This window comes from Macrobrachium rosenbergii, chromosome 9 (genome assembly GCF_040412425.1).
Source record: "Macrobrachium rosenbergii isolate ZJJX-2024 chromosome 9, ASM4041242v1, whole genome shotgun sequence".
NCBI lineage: Eukaryota > Metazoa > Arthropoda > Malacostraca > Decapoda > Palaemonidae > Macrobrachium > Macrobrachium rosenbergii.
In genome coordinates, this window is record NC_089749.1 from 56,891,406 (window position 1) to 56,912,541 (window position 21,136).

Consider the following 21,136-nt stretch of genomic DNA (forward strand, 5'->3'; position numbering starts at 1 on the left):
GGCCCCTAAATACTGACTGAAACTGCAGTAACTTGTGTATTATCCCACCAATCTCTTCTTTTGCCAAATGGGACGCGAGTTGACCATTCTGTCTGCAGTAACGCCAAGCTCGATTCTCTGCAGATAAAACGACATCAGATTGTGGTAAACAAAATTAGCATTTTGACTGAGGTAGGAACGAGTAAAAGGAAGGAACAGTTTTTTTGGAGAAACAAAGTCCATTGCTTTCATTGAAGAAACAAAGTCCATATGATTTAAGACAAACAACGTCCATATGAAAGGATTTAATAAAAAGTCCACATTTACCTTGAATTATTTGGAAAACAAGATATTAATATTATTATTGTTATTATCATTTAGAAGATGAACCCTATTCATATGGAACATGCCCACCACAGGGGCCACTGATCTAAAGTTCAAGCTTCCTCAGCATATGGTGCTCATTAGAAAGAAGTAACAGAAGGTAATAAGAAATGCAGAAAGAAGAGATCAATTATCAAAAAAAGAGAAAACAAAATAACAAATTAACAAATACATTAGACAGAAATGTAAGTAAATTATTAAATCATTAAAACTGAAAGAGATCTAGAAAATAAAGGCGATGAAATACAAGGATCTAAAGATGAAACTGGGAGAAAATCTCACAGTTGCACTAGGAAGTATCAGTTAGAGGTGTTGAACAGCAAGACTGAAGAAAAGAAAAGGGAATGAAGGCAAAGTAAAAGACTAAAGTGTGGGTGCAGCTATGGCCGAAGGGACTCTGCAAACACCCTTTAGTAATGCCTACAGTGCACCGCGTTAGATAAACCGACGGCACTTTCCCACTATACTCACTGTGGGGAAGTTTTGCTTACCTCGTTACATCAGTTTTTCTTCAAATATAGATTTCAGTAAATGCAGCATCATTTGTGTGAGGTTTAGGTATCAGTGAAATAATCAGTGCTATTTATGACTTCTCCTTTCCATTAGACTTAGTATATTCGATTTATATATTGAAGCAAATCTTCCTTTCAAGTCATGTTTGGGATCAGAAATACCAAAAATGAAAATTTAAAAGATGGAAACTTAAATCATCCTATCTTCAGGTCCTCTTTACAGAAAAAAAGATTAAAAAAATCTTGACTTCAAAAAATCCTCTAATGCTATTAACTAAAAGCTAATTTTCAAATAGGCACCATTCCATACAATTGAAAAAGGTGGGGTGCCGGCAACCTCACGCCACAAACTCTGCGCCGAGAGTTGTCACAGACCTTACGATAAGGAGTCTGGTGCGAGCAGCAATGATGGGCTGTAAGGTCCAAAAATAACAGAGAGAGAGAGAGAGAGAGAGAGAGAGAGAGAGAGAGAGAGAGAATTACAGTGATTTCATGCATTGCCTTTTGTTACATATTTAAGGTATATACATATATCTGTTTGGGAGAATCTAGAGAGAGAGAGAGAGAGAGAGAGAGAGAGAGAGAGAGAGAGAGAGAGAGAGAGAGACCGAGTGATTTCATGCAAGGTATAAATAGATATCTATTTTAAAGGATCTGTAAATTGAGAGAGAGAGAGAGAGAGAGAGAGAGAGAGAGAGAGAGAGAGAGAGAGAGAGAGATTACGGTGACTTCACGCAAGGTATAAATAGGTATCTTCTATTTTAAAGGCTCTGTAGATTGAGAGAGAGAGAGAGAGAGAGAGAGAGAGAGAGAGAGAGAGAGAATGATTTCAACTTGCAGATCATCCTTACGTTCAGGCTATTCTGGTAAGCAGCCGGGAGAGGGGGATTGAAGAGCTGAAGGTGTCTCTCCTTCAGGTGCCCGACGGAGGCCGTGACGAGGACGTAGTCGGCCAAGTAGGACTCCCTAGTCGCCGTCACCACAAGGGCCTTTCCGTCTGGGTCCTTGTCCCAGAACACTTTGCACACAGGGGCGGACGTATTGACTTTGTCTTCGGGGATGGAACCCTGTCGAAGGAGGATGTTATATAGAGAAAAGAACGTACAATTTAGGACGTAGGCCAAGCTCTGGGACCTATGAGGTCATTTAGCGCTGAAAGGGCAACTGAGAGTGAAAGGTTTGAAAGGTGTAACAAGAGGAGAAATTCGCAGGTGCACTACGAAACAAGTGTTTGAAGAGGGTGAAAAGTAGGATGGAAGAAAGAATATGAAAGGATGTCCAGTAAAAGGAATGGAAGGGGTTGCAGCTAGGAGCCGAAGAGACGCTGCAAAGAACCTAAATAATGCCTACAGTGCACCTTGCGTGAGGTGCACTGACGGCACGCACCCTCTACGGGGTCAGCTGTCACACACTCACAACTATATTTGAATTTTTTTTTTCACATACACCGAGGCAGTTTTTTTTTTATATCTCTGGCAGGATTCGAACTGATGCCTGGTTGCGATGGACAGTGACTGAGCCATCAGTGGTCAAAGTCACTGCCTGATGTTGTTTCTAAACCAGGCATTGGTTCGAATCCCTTGGGTACGAGTTATTCCCAAGGTATAGGGAACTGGATATTAAACAGTGTTTGTGGCTTAATATTTGTGAACATTAATATGTGAATAATATATATATATATATATATGTATATATATATATATATATATATATATATATATATATATATATATATATATATATATATATATATATATATATATATATATATATATATGTTAATTATTATAAGAAAAGTATATATTACTAAAAAAACAAGCATTGAGATAATTATATAATTACACACGCACACATATATATATATATATATATATATATATATATATATATGATCATTGTTAATTACATTACCCTCGAAGAAAAGTACACCATTCGAGGTTACTAAAAAAAACAAGCATTGAGATAATTAGAAGATAATTAAAGATAATTACACACACACACACACACACACATATATATATATATATATATATATATATATATATATATATATATATATATATATATATATATATATATATATATCATATATAGATCATTGCTAATTACATTACCCTCGAAGAAAAGTACGTCATTATTCGAGGTTACTAAAAAAAACAATCCTTGAGAAAATGACAAGATAATTAAAGATAATTAATGATAGCTACTGTACCTTGAGATGATTGGTGAGAGCATCGAATCCTTGGCTCCACTGGTTCCAGCGATCGTCGCCCCAGTCGGTAAAATGATCGGCGTCTCTTCCAGACTGGTCCAGCCAGGTGTTGGTACCTGTGTCTTTTAGGACCCACTGGGGACCGACGGCGCGGCGTAAGGAATAATAATTGGTGTTAGGTGGTGTGTGTGTGTATATATATATATATATATATATATATATATATATATATATATATATATATATATATATATATATATATATATATATATATATATATATATATATATATAATATTTATTATATGTAATTTTATAAATTATTATTATTATTATTATTATTATTATTAATTGACGATGAGCATAAGTTCTTATAGAAATGTCATATAAACAAGTCTAGCATATGAAAACCACCATCAAATCCTAGAAAGAATAAAAAGAAAATGAAAATATAGTTTATATATGTATACATAATGTCTATCTACCTATATATATATATATATATATATATAAAATATATATATATATATATATATATATATATATATATATATATATATATATATATATATATATATATATATAGTGACAGGATGGTATAGAGTGACATACTGGCTGGGTGTTGTCTGGTTTATTGGTGGTTCCTTACTGAATGAATGTACAGAATCTTCGAAGTTGTTATTGGGTGGTGCGAGCCGCAAAGCAGTTTCTACACACCGACAGGGCAAACCAGAGGCAATGTTTCGGACATCTGTATTTTGTTGGCAAACAGATGGCGATTGTGAGAGACATAATAAACGTACAGTAATAAAACATATAACAATGGAAAAGCCAGGAAATTCCACATATGGCCAACTGCATGAGATTCGAGACAGAGTAATGAATACAACGCAGTAGCATAATAAATGTGAAATGGCGAGACGTTTGGCGTCTTCACAAACAGAAACATACATACAGTTTGATACAGAAGATTCAGTGGAACACTATGAGTGCATGATTGGATTGCTTGCATGGCAATGCAAGTAGTGGCGATTGTACATAAATCGAGACAACAATGGTTAGAAAGAAACAGACGGAAATATTGTATGGTAGAAGCTGCGTTCCTTGAGAGAGAGAAAACGGGATGCTCTTCTTTTTGTCTTGTTTCGCTCGAAAGACCACGATGCGGTCTCTTACATATATATCATGTAAAACTCAATATGCATCATTGTCAATAAGCAATAAGTAGCCCGCAAAAGAAATTGGGCCAATTATTATTTACCATTTATCTAAGCAAATTTCATGAAACATGTAAGTAATAGTGTCACCATATCAGCCCCGTAGCTTGCATGAGTTTTTGTAAGGCAAACTTTGGGTTAAGAAAGATTTTCAGTGTCAAGCGAAAACAAAAAGCCGCTTTATATTAAGCATCAAAGACAATCACCTTTAAAATCAGCCTCATGTACGCTAATGTTAGAAGAAAAATTGAGATGAGCTTATCCCAATAACTCATGAAAGTCATAATGTGTGTGTGTGTGTGTGTAAATAAAGACAAAATCCACGAAGGAAAGAGAAAGTAAGACTGTGTGTGTGCGCGTGTATGACTGAATCACGAAAATATGGAACTTGATGAATATATAAAGTCCATGAAGGAAAGAGAAACAATGGAGTACTGCAAGGCCTTTCGACTTCTTGTCCTTTACTTAGCAGACTGAAGAAATGTGAAAATAAGTTTACGAAGAAAACTCGTATAAATGACTTATTTTTATAATTCTTAAGTCTACTAAGAAAAGGACAAGAAGTCGAAAGGCCTTGCAGACTCCATTGTTTCTCTTTCCTTCGTGGACTTTGTCTTTATTTATATATTCATCACATTCCATATTTTCGTGATTCAGTTATACATACACATGTATGTATGTATGTATGTAGGTATATATATGTGTGTATGTATGTATGAATATATATACACTATATATATATATATATATGTGTGTGTGTGTGCTTACTTTCAAAATGTGCTGTAAATCACTAATTTCTTGCACCTAGTACAGCTACAGCAGTAGGGTATGTGCCCTAGTAACATACTGTACTAGATGTGTTCCTAACGACACCCAAAGCACGAAGAAATTTCGTTAAATCATGGTAAGACCTGCCTGAGGGTAAACAAATGCCCCTTATAGAGCATTTGCAGGGCCCCGCACTGAGCATAAGATCAGATGCTCGGGCATCACACTAGAAGGGCATTCGTTACTGAGTGTAAGCATTTAAACTATTTTTCAGTGTTTTAAAATGTTTATAATAATAAAACTATTTTTACATGTTTAAGAATGTTTGAAATAAATGGATATCTACCGAGTCATTTCAAAAATAGATCAATTTTACCCCTGAATGACCAATTGTCGATAATCTGTTCTTTATCTCTTAAAGAGCGATGTGTTGTTTCTGTCCAAAAGCTATTGTACTAAAAGAATTTACCTAATTAACGGAAGTATAACCCTTTTTACATATAAACATACATTTCACGCGCGTAAAAACATACATAACTTCTATACAAGGTCAGTGAATACCAGTTTAAATGCTAAAATACAAATCTTCTGCAGAACCAACCCCATTGCCTTCTCAGACTTAGCGAAATATTTGGGTTAAGGTTACTCGGCTGGATGACACGCATATAGGTCAATGGATGCTTGAGGTGCGCATGCGCGTTTGTGTGTAGAACCATGGCCATGGTAGAACCGCAACTTTCCAAGTTTAGCCCAAAGCGCGGCTGAAGATGATGTCACAGTTTGTGGGTAACCGAGAAGCAGTTTCAAGTATCCAGTTCTTGGCGTAAACGTGAGGGTCTCTCATAGTTCCGCTTTTAGGTCCTTGTACTTCTATCTCTTTTATTTTTTGGTTCTCATTATTTTGCTGTCCAACCACTCCAACTCCCTCTTTTCATTGTCTTAAGCATTAGTGAATGGCCGAAATTGCCACAGTGCTTGGCTTGACAACCTACTGAAGTCAAATCAATTAGGTGCTTAAGAAGCAATAACGCGCTCTGAAGTAAGCCAGCTAACCTTAAATCAGGCATAAATTATTATTATTATGCCTGAGAAATTAAAATTATGTATTCAAACGGAACAATGGGACAAGGCAAAAATACCATTAAATTACAAATAGAACGTCCGTAGGTTATTTGAAACGCACCTTTGTCGTCATAATGGTGCGAGAGACTAAAGTTGTGTTTTATCTGGTTCTTGGCCCGTACCGCCGTATGTAACCCCTTATAAAAGTCTCTCTCTCTCTCTCTCTCTCTCTCTCTCTCTCTCTCTCTCTCTCTCTCTCTCGTTTGGGCTTACCATGTGAAGGTAGTGTTTCCATGCGTCTTTTTCCGTCGGGGAAGTTAAGCCATTACTGTACCGTTTGTCGAACCTGTTGACAAAAACGAATGTATTATACGTAAAAATATAGGTAAAAATATTCGTCCAAGATGAACACAATTATATATATATATATATATATATATATATATATATATATATATATATATATATATTATATATATATATATATATATATATATATATATATTGCCTCTTTATCACGAATTAATAAGAAAATTACCTTGAAATTACAAACAGATGAGACATCACAGAGAATATCTGGTAGACATATCAATCACAAAACAGACAGAGGTAAATAAATGCATCTGTATCAACTGACAGGCAGACGTACAGAAAATTAAATACCAGATCGACCGTTCACCCCAACTGCTGAGTTTTAAACGACCCAGAAATAGTTTCAAGCTGGGTCTACTCTAAACCCCGTTCCAGATTCGTTTAGGCTTACCTCTCCGAGTAGCACTGTCCGTAACCGGTGTTGTGGTACTGTCTTAGGACTGCATCCTCCTCGCATTCGTTGAATATTTCCACGGCGACGTCGTATCCAGCCTCGTTGGCGTCGTTCCCGTTCGACGTTTTCACTCGCCAATCTGCGATGGTCAGCAACCGAGGAAGCTTGTCAATCAAAGAGGAACTGGTTCAGGATGCATTCGTTGCACACACAAGCACATATTCGTACGCAGGATTCTGGAGCCTGTTCGTACGCAAGAGTTCACTACACGCTACCGTACACACACGAAACTTTCATACAGGTACACAGCACACTAACGTGAAAAATAAAAGCACACACATTCGCAAAGAGAAGCATAACACTCAGAGGGATACGCTGCATGGAAGCATACAGACATAGGACTGCACTCGAACATGCAAAAGCACACCGATGTTTACAATACTTGCAAACTTACATACAATAGAACCGTATGCACACATATACTAATATGCTGCATGCAAAAATACTCTTACACACACACAGACTCTTACAAAATAAGCTACCATTCGAACGCATTAAGTCAAAACGTTATTAAATACCAGTAGTACTATAAGGATTTGCCTTTGGAACGGCTCCTCCACAAGAACAGACGAATGAAGTTGGAGACTAATTGAAGAGGAGAAGAAGATAAGGAAGCATTTAATCAGTCACCCACCATACTCTGAGTCCGGGAGAGGCTGGGTAAGCGCTCCAAGGCTTTCCGCAAGTCCATACAGCCGATTACTGCTACCGCCGTTGATCCATTCCGCTCCGTCCTCAACTAAAATGGAGCCTGTGCGAGGAAAGAGCATTGGGTGGTTTGAGATAAAGTTAGGGAAGTGTGGTGTCTCGGTTTTCATTCGTATAATAATAATAATAATAATAATAATAATAATAATAAACTGATTTATGACTCGATTATTATTAGAATACTCAATATAAAGTTTGGGTTGTTAATAATAATAATAATAATCATAACAATAATAACAATAATTGTAAAATTTGATTACTTTTATAATTTAAAAGCAGTTATAAAAATAAAATTTCATGCCTTTTATAATAATAATAATAATAATAATAATAATAACAATAATAATAATAATAATAATAATAAGAAGAAGAAGAAGAAGAAGAAAATTTGATGCCTTTTATAATTTAAAAACACAATAATAATAATAATAATAATAATAATAATAATAATAATAATAATAATAATAATAATAATATCTCACCTTCCCTGTAGGTCTTGACTCGCCCTCCCAAATAATCCTGGGCCTCGAGAAGCACAGCATTTGGGACCTGGTTCTCCATAAACGTCTTCATGGCTGCTAGTCCTGCGACGCCACCGCCCACGACGACCACGTCTGCGTTCTTGGCGTTGCCAATCCTATTTTTTTTTTTAAATAAACAAGGAAATAAGAAATAAACAGCCCTGGAGGAGGATAGTGGCATCACTGCCCCTCGAACGGTGCACTGTAGGCACTACTCAAGGTCCTTTGCGACCCCTTTCATTCCTTTTACTGTACCTCCGTTCATATTCTCTTTCCTCTTTCTTACTCTCCACCCTCTCTTAATAACTGATTCGTAGTGCAAATGCGAGGTTTTCCTCCTGTTACGCCTTTCGTACTTTTTTACTGTCGATTTCCTTTTTAGCACTGGATGACCTCATAGGCCCCAGCGCTTGGCCTTCGGCCTAAAGTTTATATTCAAATTCCAATGAAATAAACAAGAAAGAGGGATGACGCTGATATACCATAAATTCTCAAATTGAATTTTTTTCCTTTTTGAGATTGTCTGAAGTTGTCTCGACGGATAGAATAAAAAGGATATGGAGCTGAATAAATTCGGTGATTCGGACCCGTTTCAAAGATGATTTCCTTACAATAAATAATAATAAACCACATAGATTTTGAAAAAAAAAAAAACAAGTAAAAAATGCGCGGAAGTTTTTTCGGAACAATCTAGTTTTCTGTACAGCCTCTACGGCGTATAATCAGGGCCACCGAAAACAGATCTATCTTTCAGTGGTCTCGGTATAATGCTGTATGAGCCGCGACCCATTAAACTTTAACCACGGCCCGGTGGTGGCCCATCCTATAGCGTTGCCAGAAGCAAGATTATGGGTAACTTTAACCTTAATAAAATAATAACTACAGAGGCTAGAGGGCTGTAATTCGGTATGTTCGATGATTTGAGGGTGGATGACAACCATACCAATTTGCAGCCCTCTAGCCTCTGTAGTTTTTAAGATGTGAGGGCGGACAGAAAAAGTGCGGACAGAATAAGTGCGGATACAGTGACAAATGTTTAGTTTTCTGTAAAAGAAATCTATTGCGATGGCTTTGTCTGTCCGTCCGCACTTTTTCTGTCCACCCTCAGATCTTGAAAATTACCGAGGCTAGAGGGCTGCAAATTGGTATGTTCATCATCCACCCTTTAATCATCAAACATACCAAATTGCAGCCTTCTAGCCCTGGTAGTTTTTTAAAATTTTATTTAAGGTTAAAGTCAGCCATGATCGGACAGGCCACCACCGGGCTGTGGCTGAAAGTTTCATGGGCCTGTACATTATTTCTTCTTGAACCTTTGCGAAAACTGATTTTAAGTAAAATATTGCAAGTGACTCAAACTGAAAGTAATTACAAATCACAAATGTTCAAGTGTAGACCATCTAATTATGCAATTATGGAATACAAAGAAAGAGGAACGAGAGGAAGACTTAAAACAACTGCCTTTAAAAGAGGGGAAGGTGACAGATTCAAGGGAGTGTCAGATTCAACCTGGGATAGGGTGGCCTCACGGGCGTTACTTCAGAAATGTTCCTTTCATATTTACCAGTCATTGTAGTTATTACTGATGGAGTCACATGGGTGATCTGCCTCTGTAAGAAAAGAGAGAGAGAGAGAGAAGAAAATAAAATACAACTATACAAAAAAGAATAAAAATTGAGATTTATTGAATATTCATACCGCAAAGATTTTCTGGAGGACTTTAATATACAAAATTTGAAATTTATTAAACATTCATATGAATTACAACTAGAAAACTGAATTATACAATAAATTATGACTAGAAATCTGCATTTTGTGTTTAGGAGGACCAAAACCTTAATGGCATCGCAAAACTTCTTTAATGCCATTGTGTTTCTGTTGATCTAAGCGGTGAATTATGCACTTTGCAGCTGCTCGCCAACAGTGGGTTGCAACCTCATCCCAAAAGACTTACTGAAAACCTGGAGGCTTACGCCTCTAAGGGAATATATATATATATATATATATATATATATATATATATATATATATATATATATATATATATATATATAAAAATGTATTCAGACCAAGGCCAAGCGCTGGGACCTATGAGGTCATTCAGCGCTGAAACGGATATTGAGAGTAAAGGAGGTTTGAAAGGTGTAACAGGAGGAAAACATCGCAGTTGCACTCTGAAACAATGATTATTTATTGTTAGAGAGGGTGGAAAGTCAGATGCGAGAAGGAGAATGTGAACGGAGGTACAGTGAAAAGGAATGAAAGAGGTTACAGCTAGGGTAGAGCCTATAAGGGACGCTGCAAAGAGCCTCAAGTAATGCCTACAGTGCACCGCGTGAGGTGCACTGATGGTACTACCCACCCCCCACCCTTGCGGGAAATATGAAGTATTTGTAATAGTTCATATTTCCCGAATCCCCGACGAAACTCACACTGAAACTGTTCACGTCTCACGAAAATATCTGGCAGTAGTAAGCAGCCATCCTTTTTCTGCTTCTGGAGTGAATCTGACAGACAGTGGCGTAGCTGGCATTCCATCAGTTGGGGAGCCTAGGTGGGGCCAAGATATTTTTGGGGGGTCCAAAGAAAATTACACCAATTCTGTAATGAGTAAAATATACTATTCTCGAATGCATGTGAATGAAGGAAATGATTTTGTTAGCAATTGGTAAACCTGTATTTGAAATTATAGAGCTCAATTTTCAATTAATTTTCAGCTCTTACTATATGCAAATGTACCACAAACTGTAAGGGTTGAAGTTTAGATTTTCAACTAGGAGGGTTCCGGGGCCCACCCCCCCACAATAGCGACACCACTGCTGACAGACGGGATTTTGTTTTTTATTTTCTTCAAAGAGGTTATTCGCATCTGAATTCAGGTAAAAAAGTCACAGGCAAAAAAGTATCAGGTAAAAAAGTCACAGAAAAAGTCCACAGAAAAAAAGTCACAGAAAAAGTCCACAGATAAAAAAATCACAGAAAAAGTCCACAGATAAAAAAAAAAAGTCACAAAAAAAAAAGTCCACAGATAAAAAGTAAAAAAAAGTAAAAAGTCAGAAAAGTCCACAGATAAAAAAGTCACAGAAAAAGTCCACAGAGAAAAAGTCACAGAAAAAGTCCACAGATAAAAAAAATCACAGAAAAAGTCCACAGATAAAAAAGTAACAGAAAAAGTCCACAGATAAAACAAGTCAAAAAAGTCACTGGAAAAAAGTCACAGAAAAAAGTCACAGGAAAAGTCACATTAATCTTTCTTGGATAGTGACGCCTAAGGATTTTAACGCGGTATGTATCCACCTTTGCGGCGTGTTTAGTACAAGCCCGCTGGGGACTTCCGTATAAACATATACAAAAACATACATCTACACATCGAAAGAGTGGTATTGAATAAACTTATGAATAAGATGGTTTTCTCAGAAATTCCACAAATAAATTTAAGAGATCTAGTGTCAAGAGGAATTGCCAACAGAAGTTCCCATTAAAAATGAACTTCACAAGTTCAAGCGAAGATGCAACGCTTAACTACACTAAAACAATTCGCATTGTATTGTAATAACTGACTTACATTTTTATATATATTTATTTATTAATTTGTTAATTTTGCTTTTTCATTTTTTTAATAAGTGATCTCTTCTTTCTGTATTTCCCATTACCTTATGTGACTTCTTTATACTTAACATCATATTCTTTGGAAGCTTGAATTTTCAAGTCATTTTGCCCCTGTGGGCTAATACATAAAAATAATAACATGCCAGATCGACTACCCATAACTGCATCTCCGTCCGCAAACCTTATCGAAAGAGAGTCGGATTTGTGAGCAAGAGCCCGTGCTGGTATACCGCCAGCTTAAAAAAAAAAAAAAACAATAACAGGCAATTATTCAAACTGATTACACCTTAGAAAGTCATCTCATACGTACATACATACATGCATATGTATGTCTGTATTGACAGTACGCAGCCTTTGTCTTCGAAAGTCAACACACGAATGTACACAGATAAAATGTAAGAGTGCAATGACAATATTGCCTTCATCTCTCAAGGACAGTAAAAAGCACCCACTCATGTATGTACAATATGTTGAAGGAACATAATTACGTGGCTGGGATCTTCTTTCACGCAAGATTGGCCATGTGGTCTGGGGAAACTGCGACCGAGACGCGCATAACTGTGATTCCTGTTCTGTACAGGAAACATACATCGTTCCCCAAGTCCGTGTCCTGATAGAATTTATGTTCAAATTTACAGAAACTCTAACATTGAGGAATTTTTGCAAGCAAAACTGTCCAGAGCACTTACGTGACGGAGAGAGAGAGAGAGAGAGAGAGAGAGAGAGAGAGAGAGAGAGAGAGAGAGAGAGAGAGAGAGAGAGAGAGAGAGAGAGAGAATAGAATATAGAATTTTGGACATTCTGCGATAAAAGGGAAACTAACAGTCAGTAAGAAGGTTTGAAAGGTGTGACAGGAGGAAAACCTCGCAGTTGAACTAGGAAATAATTTTTGGAGAGGGTGGAAAGTCTGATAAAAGGAAGAGAATATGAACGGAGTTACAGTAAAATAAATGAGAGAGGTCGCAACACGTATGAGAGAGAGAGGGAGAGAGAATAATAGTTTGAGTGGTAGTGAGACCATTGAAAAACTACTAGAGAATATATATATATATATATATATATTTATATATATATATAATATATATATATATATATATATATATATATATATATATATATATATATATATATATATATATATATATATATATATATACATATATATATATATATATATATATATATATATATATATATATGTATGTATGTATGTTTGTGTGCGTGTGTGTGTCCGTGTGCAGCATATATATATATATATATATATATATATATATATATATATATATATATATATATATATATATATATATATGTAAGTATGTATGTTTGTGTGCGTGTGTCCGTGTGGAGCATAATGTACTTCTGACAATTACGCTGCATCTACCAAATAATCTCATATATAAGTATTGGTAAAACAACATCTCATCTATCAAGAAAACCACATTCACATAATCATGTATGTATAAATGTATACAGCGGCGATGCATGCAAGCAAGAAGATAAAAATCAGTCAAACAGAACGTAATGGTGGGTCTTCTGTCCTCTCTCGCGCTTGAGAAGATCATTGTATTTGGGAAAAGAAAATGAAAAATATATATATATATATATATATATATATATATATATATATAGAGAGAGAGAGAGAGAGAGAGAGAGAGAGAGAGAGGAGAGGAGAGAGAGGATGAGCTTATGGCATCACAAACCCAGAGGGTGGAAGAAATGAAATTAGTGTTGGCTGACCTACTTTAGAAACCCTTTAACTACTTTTTCATGTAGGTTCTAGTGCTTGGCCTAAATACTATATTTTATTCTATTCTATCGGGACTCTGGCCTTACCCGTAGTTAAAGTCATAGGCCCATAGAATAATCTGGTCACAGGACTTTTTTTTTATTATCCTTGCACTCAGAAGTACAAAATAAGCAACTCTCTTGACAGTGGATGTAACCATCAAGTACGTTATAACCTGGGTTGCATTCTTAAAATCAAGGTCTAAAGAATATTCCTTAGACCTTGCTTAAAAATTATCCTCAAAGCCAAGGTATATAACCTTGGATACATTCGTCAATGAACTCCAAGATTCACAGTGTAATTTACACTACAGACCTCGTTTTCATCTGTACACAAACTTGTTCCGAAGTTTAGCTAGCCGAAAGGTTTTCCTTCACCGACCATAAGAGGGTTATCGTAACACACGTAGATAAAGCCTACAGACAGCCCAAAGTAAGATGATAATATATTTTCGATCAAGAAACGACTCGGCATACCTGCAATCCCACACAAGAAGGCAAGAAGAGGCAGCAGCAACAGTGGCCCACGCCGTCCCATCCTCGTGAAGATCGAGATGCGTCTGCGTGAATGTGGTGTCTTTCCCTCGAAAACGAAGGCACCGACCGTTTGTGTCGCCAAACAAACTCCAATTGATCCAGAACATCGGCACATGATCATCACCCACAATAATGACTAACTGCCTGAGTGTTTCCCTGGCGCCCCACTGTCCTTGAGTTTGACATTCAGCCGGATGGATAATCACCTACTTGATGCACTGGGGATTCATCCATGACTCATCAGTTAAAGTACGAAAGCAATAGCAGCCGTTGTTTGGTTTTTCTGTAGAGCCACTACCTTTTAGCCGGAACAGCTTCATGAAGAGAACGTGTATTTCAGTTCTTTAATGTCAAGTAAAATATGGAGGGAGGGGCTGGGTTTTCTGGCCACCAAAACAAAAACAAACACATATATACAAACAAATGGAAATTCTTTAGTGGCCTCCAAAAAGAAGTAGAAAGCGTCTCTAGTGGCAAGAAAATTAAAAATAAACTACATAAATAAAATGAACCTTCATGGACTGCCAAAACGAGAAACGCTTTCAAGTTTCAATTGGCCAAAAAACAAAAGTGTTTTGTGACCAACAAAATAAAAATGACACAAAGTGGACCAGTTTACGGTAATTTTGTGGACAACTGTTAAAAAAAAATATTAGCAAGAATTTTCTTCCTGACTGTGAATAGATCCTCGTCATGGGCTCCAACACCATGCGAACCTAAAGGCCTCCGTGAAATTCTGCGATTCATTTCTTTCTTGTGCTTCATCTTCCTCAACTCTCCGCTTATCACGGCTTCACAGTCCTCATTCAAGTTAATCTGGGTGTGCCAACTTATCTGATGCCCACAGGAAAATTACTGATGCTCTCAAATTTTGTTCTCCCCAGTGTGGTGTAAAGGACACGCCCAAAACCCCTCCCCCCCGATCATTATCTCAACTACAAATGGAAATTTCACTGTATCCCTGACGCACGCCATAGTACATCTTAAACGGGTGTATTTTCATAACCCGGCCGAATATGCTATTCGTAAGAACAGTCAGCCATCGCTTAAAGAGCAATTTCCCTTATGATTGCAGAACATCTTTCCAAGATCTCTGATGTCAATTCTACTCGTCCCCCGCTTAGATTGGGCGTCATATTCCTGGAATTGGTGTACAGAAATAGTACTGTTCAATACCGACTTCATACAAAAATGTTACAGATCACAACAGAGCCACTGCAAGGGAGGTAATGTCGGGAACCTAAATGCATGAACCACAAATACAATATTAGTATATAAGAGAAAAACAAACAACTATGGGACATTATTGATTGTTCTGCATAATAATAAAATTGTGAAGAAAAGTAATAGACCTACAATTTTAAAACACTATCCATAATTAAAATATTTTAACAACTCTCAATCGTTCATTCTTATATAGCAGATCATAAAAATATTGTCTTGGGATATACAATTCTATCCCACTAATTGTTTAGGCGTTCCTCTGTTCATAGGCCTACATAAAATGGCTCTTTTCGATAAGTCTGCCTCCCTTCGTAATAATGATTAAAACACGTGTATATATAAATTATAATCATACATTATTATTCAATAATTAAACGATATCGTTTTCATTGAGAAAACCAACCTTTTAGGGAGGAAGGAATATAAAATTTAGGCCAGAGGCCAAGCGCTGGGACCTATGAATCTATTCAGCGCTGAAAGTAAAGTTGAGAGTGAGAGGTTTAATAGGTGTAACAGAAGGAAAACTTTGCGGTTGCACTATGAAACAATTGTTAGAAGAGGACAGAAAGTAAGATGGAAGAAAAAATATGAATGGGGGTACAGTAAAAGGAATTAAAGGGTCTGCAGCTATGGGCCGAAGGGACGCTGCAAAGAATTCTCTCTCGAACACACGTGTGGTGCGTTCGTCATACCTTCGGAGGGACCCAGACAAAGAGAAAAAGAAGAGCATCCCGTTTCTCTCTCTCAAGGAACGCAACTTTTACCATACAATATTTCCGTCTGTTTCTCCCTGACCATTGTTGTCTCGATTTATGTACAATCACCACTACTTGCATTGCCATGCAAGCATTCTAATCATGTGCTCATAATGTTCCACCGAATCTTCTGTATCAAACAGTATATATGTTTCTGTTTGTGAAGACGCCAAACGTCTCGCCATTTCACATATATTATGCCACCGCATTGTATTCATTAATCTGTCTCTAATATCATGCAACGGTCCATATGTGGAATTTTCTGGCCTTTCCATTGATATATGTTGTATCATTGTATGTTTATTATGTCTCACAATCGCCATCTGTTTGTCTGCCGACAAACACAGATGTCCGAAACATTACCACTGTTTTGCCCTGTCTGTGTGTAGATGCTACTTTGCGGCTCGCACCAGCCAATAACAACTTCGAAGATTCTGTACATTTCATTTCAGTAAGGAACTACCAATAAACCAATCAACACCCAGCCAGTATGTCACTCTATACCGTCCTTACACACTAACGGCGCTATCCCACTACCGGGCCAACTTTTTAGGGAATCAAAGAAAACTATACCTGTTTGTTATGGGCACACCTAGTCAATAAAATGCCGTCCAAACATTTCTTGATCATTCGGTATTTATAGACGTCTGACACTTCTTACGAAAACTCCGCATATTTATCGTATAGCTCTCGATAATACCTTTTACTCTGAAACTCGTGACATGTGAATTCCGTGACCGTATTAAGTTCTAACAAAGAAGTGGATAACATTTTCAAACCCACCTGGCTTAGATTAGATCTTCCGCTATTGACTGTAGACCGCATCATGCTAGGACTTGAATGGTTAGCTTAGTGGAAATATATATATATATATATATATATATATATATATATATATATATATATATATATATATATATATATATATATATATTCTCCGAGAAAAATATAGTTCAAGCATCAATTTAGCATGTGGTTCATGTATATATATGAGTGTGTGTGTATATGGTTCAGTCTGTATATGCAATGAGCACAAATAATGTAACTCTAACGATTACCCTTTTATCTTCCACAAAATCTTTTCTATAGGCCTATGTATTGGTAAAGCAAAGCCTTATCTACCTTGAATAAAACATTCACTTAATCTTGTATGTATGTCTGTCTGTATGTATCAGCAAGACAAAAGTTCTCATCTATTATAGTATGAGCTTTCCATTAGAAACTAAGCGATTTTTCTTTCGGAGATGAGTGAGGAAAGAGATATGGGTAGGTATGTTTCACAATGATTCTCATTTTGTTTCCATGAGACGCCAGTTTCAGTTACTTCTTTTTTTTTTTTTTTTTTTTTTTTACGTCTGCGGTTCTGGGTTTCACCCACCCATAATATAAAAAGATTTGGTAGAAATATTTGTATTTTTGAATATCATTTGAGTCATCAATTTAGTGTTTTGTGGTGAAAATGATAACTTGGGATAAGAAATTAATTATTAGCACACTTTTGCAGTTGAAAGAATTTCTTCTACTATAAATAGGATGAAACAAAAATAAGAAGAAAGGTTATCAACTGAAAGACCCACAGATTTGCTTCATACAGAACAAGTGATAAGAAATAAATCATGTTTTGACTTTACTATAACAAACCATGTACTAAAGACAGCAAGGGAATCCGAAAGTGGTAAGTATGGAAGGCAAGAAATGTGGAAATTGTAATTTTGTTGTCTTTTCATAATTTGTAAGTCCACAGTAATATCTGGTGACCTGTTTTGTTTTGATTGTTTATTAGAGTAAAACAAGTTGTTTATTGCCTTAGTTTTCTGTTTGTCTGCCATCAGATCTTAAAAACTACTGAGGCTAGAAGGCTGCAAATTGGTATGTTGATCATCCACCCTCCGATCATCACACATAACAAATTGCAGCCATCTAGCCTAAGTAGTTTTAATTTTATGTAAGGTTAAATTAGCCAAGATCGTGCGTCTGGCACCGCTAAAGGTGCCGACAACACAGACCACCACCAGGTCATGGCTGAAAGTTTCATGGGCCGTGGCTGAGAGTTTCATACAGCATTATACGCGGTACAGATTAACTCGATTGCGTCGAAGAAACTTCGGCGAATATTTAACCAGTTACTTGTAGTAACTTCGGAATAAACCTGTATTATTTTGGTTGTGTTCAGATCATGAAGCAGTATTGACTGAAAGTTCTTTCATTTGGTCATATGTGTAAATACATGAAACAGTGTTTATGAATGAAGGTGAAGATCCTACACTTCTCTCAATGAATTATATCATACTACGAGACTTTATACAGTATATGGGTACCTTCATTTTTGTAAAATGATCTGGCAAGGTTGCTACGGAACATGTTATGAGAGCTCAGGAAGTACTGGTAATGTGAATGAATGTGAAGTGGGTTGAAGAAGCAGTATTTTTGAGAATACTAGCTTCTGTAAAGAAATTGGAACGAATTAATACAAAGTATATTGATTAGCAAAACAGAGACGAATACAATATTATTATGTAAGTGTAAAACAAACAACTATGCAACTTTACTGATTGAAGTGCATAATGATAAACTTCTGTAGAAAATGTACAATCTTCAAGTTTTAGTATATCATGACAAAATTGAATACTTTGAAAAAACCTAACTCTTTCAATTTTTGTTTACCAGATTGTAAAATCATTATCTTAAAATATGAAATTTTATATCCCACCGGTAACTCAAGCATTCATAAGCTTACATAAAACGGCGCTTTTCGAAAAGTCTGCCTCCCTTTGAAAGAATGATTCGAGCATGTATACAGAGAAATCACAAACAGCATTAATAATTAATTCTTTATCAAGCATTAAACGATCTCGCTTTCATTTAGAAAACCAACCTCTTGTGGATTCACAGAAAATGATTCGGAGTTTTTATGGGTGACTATTCAAGATAAAATTCGTTAAGGGCCTTTCTTGATTATACGGTATTTAGGTACGGTTTGACATTTCCTACGGTAATTTAATGAGCTTTTTATAGAACCTGAGATATTATTCTTCCATGCAGACATCTTCGGAGACGACTAAGGAAAAAGAATGCCGGTCGATTTGTGTCTTATATTGACTTTCATATTGTTTACATGTAACGCCAATTTCAATTACTGCTCTTCTTCTTGGTACTACCATTTGTAACTTGTGGCGTCTTTGCAATGTATGCATATTAGTGTTGCGTTATATTCTCTTTCTTTCAGTTTACCATACAATTCTGTTAATTCTTTCGTGTGTTATGACTCACACATAAAGATGGCTGCATTGCGGATTTGGAGGTGTTTCTCTAGTTATGATAGGCAGTAATTTTTATAGCCGAAGGTCATGTAACTTCTTCCTTTACCCTCGCGACCGAAGCTAAGAAACAGGTTAGTTTATGAGGTGTCATGAAGTACATTATCTTCTTATCTCCAATTGCTTATGAGAGACGCAGTCGACGATGGAAGAAAAGCATTAGAGATTCTACGAGGCCATTGCCAAGGTAAGATAACGAACTGGTAATACTTTTGTGGGGAGAAGTTAAGTGCAGTGTTATGAAAGACGACACCATAATTTACCTATCATTTTGGGATGCTAATGTAGTTACAAAGGTTACTAGGAGATGTATAGATAAATGCAATTCATTGCCTACGAGACCAAACATCAGAGACATAATGGGGAAGATCTCCGATTGAATTTTTTTTTTTTGCAGTGGGCCCTCACATTTCTCCGGTTTAAAGCTTTACCCAATTGTAAAATGAAATGAGATGATAGAAATATTTGTACTTTGAATATAATTTTTGTTATGAATTTGGAGCTTTGTGATGAAAATGATAACTTAGGGTATTTTAAATTAATTATTAGCAAACTTTAAACACTTGAAACCTAAGTCAAGTATTGCAGTTGAAAGAATTTCTTCTACTATAAATAGGATGAAACGAAAATAAGAAATAGGTTATCAACTGAAATGCTCAGATTTGCTCCATACAGAACAAGTGATAAGAAATAAATCATGTTTTGACTTCAAGACTTTGTTAAAGGACGCACTGAAAATAAGGAAGTCCGGAAGTAGTGAGAATGGGAGAAGAGAAAAGTAGAAATTATAATTTTGTCTTGCTGGAAACATTTCAGTTGGATATGTTCATATCAGCAATGTTACATCTTTAATTTTCCTAAATTGTAATTCCACAGTAATTACCGGTGACCTGTTTTTGTTCTGATTGTTTATTAGAGTAAAACAAGTTGAATACTGCCTTAGTTTTTAGTTTTCTTTAAAAGAAAACTATATCTCTTACAGAAAACAAAAAAGGACAACACTGTTCATGCCTCCCGGCCCGTCCTCCACCACCCACATCTTCGTCAGGAACGACGCTGTCCGCCCGCCCCTAACCAGGCCCTACAAGGGGCCTTTCTGCGTGCTGGAGCGGAACACCAAAGCATTCCGGCTGGCCGTGCACGGGAAGGAAGATTGGGTGTCTGTTGACCATCTAAAGCCCGCCCTATTGGAGGAAGTTGTCGATGATACCATGCAGCACCCCCTGCAGGGACCGTTGCCCCCGCAGCCAGCCCAACCCAAAAGAAAATCACGTGGCCGCCCCCAGAAGCACCAAGGCAGCGCTGCAGCCAGCCGCTCCCGCTCACACCACACCCCCCAGCTGTCTTCGCGAGAGCCGCAGCACTCTCCAGTGGCCCAGCAGATACCTAGTTTAATCAGACGTTACCAACGTCTGGGGCGGGGGGAGTATTGTAAAGTCCCCGCTCAATGGGTTTTCTGTGGTGAACTTCCCGTTTTCTATAGTGACTCTCCTACATGCCTAGGTCAAGCCAAATAGCGTCATTTCATCTATGTAAATACGTATCTGTTACTGATTTATTTATGCCTGTTTACTTTTTATGTGTCAGAATATTATTGTGTCAATTCTTGCATTTTGATCTTTTATGTTATTTGTGTTTGCCTGTCCGAATTCTCATTGAGAGCAATTGACCTCGGGTCACCTGTATCCTATTGTATTCCTTTGTATGACGTCCGCACG

The 21,136-nt window shown here is 36.8% G+C and overlaps 1 protein-coding gene across 1 annotated transcript; it reads right to left on the bottom strand.

Moving 5' to 3' along the window:
* Nucleotides 1–39: 39 nt before the first annotated feature.
* Nucleotides 40–14,233, bottom strand: LOC136841998 (spermine oxidase-like). Its single transcript, XM_067109400.1, has 9 exons — nt 14,063–14,233; nt 9,753–9,798; nt 8,150–8,304; nt 7,594–7,710; nt 6,897–7,038; nt 6,407–6,479; nt 3,088–3,222; nt 1,727–1,942; nt 40–117 (listed from the first exon to the last, which is right to left on the bottom strand). Exons 1-9 carry the CDS (start codon nt 14,121–14,123, stop codon nt 40–42), a joined length of 1,023 nt encoding a protein of 340 aa, XP_066965501.1. The 5' UTR covers nt 14,124–14,233.
* Nucleotides 14,234–21,136: the final 6,903 nt, after the last annotated feature.

What these genes read in the sequence shown, in the direction of transcription:
- LOC136841998 (XM_067109400.1), bottom strand. Translation starts at nt 14,123, where the DNA reads ATGGGACGGCGTGGGCCACTGTTGCTGCTGCCTCTTCTTGCCTTCTTG. An exon ending in AGTCAAGACCTACAGGGAAG is followed by an intron (nt 7,711 to 8,149) that starts GTGAGATATTAT and finishes TTCCTCGCACAG; the next exon opens with GCTCCATTTTAGTTGAGGAC. An exon ending in GGACAGTGCTACTCGGAGAG is followed by an intron (nt 6,480 to 6,896) that starts GTAAGCCTAAAC and finishes TTTTGTCAACAG; the next exon opens with GTTCGACAAACGGTACAGTA.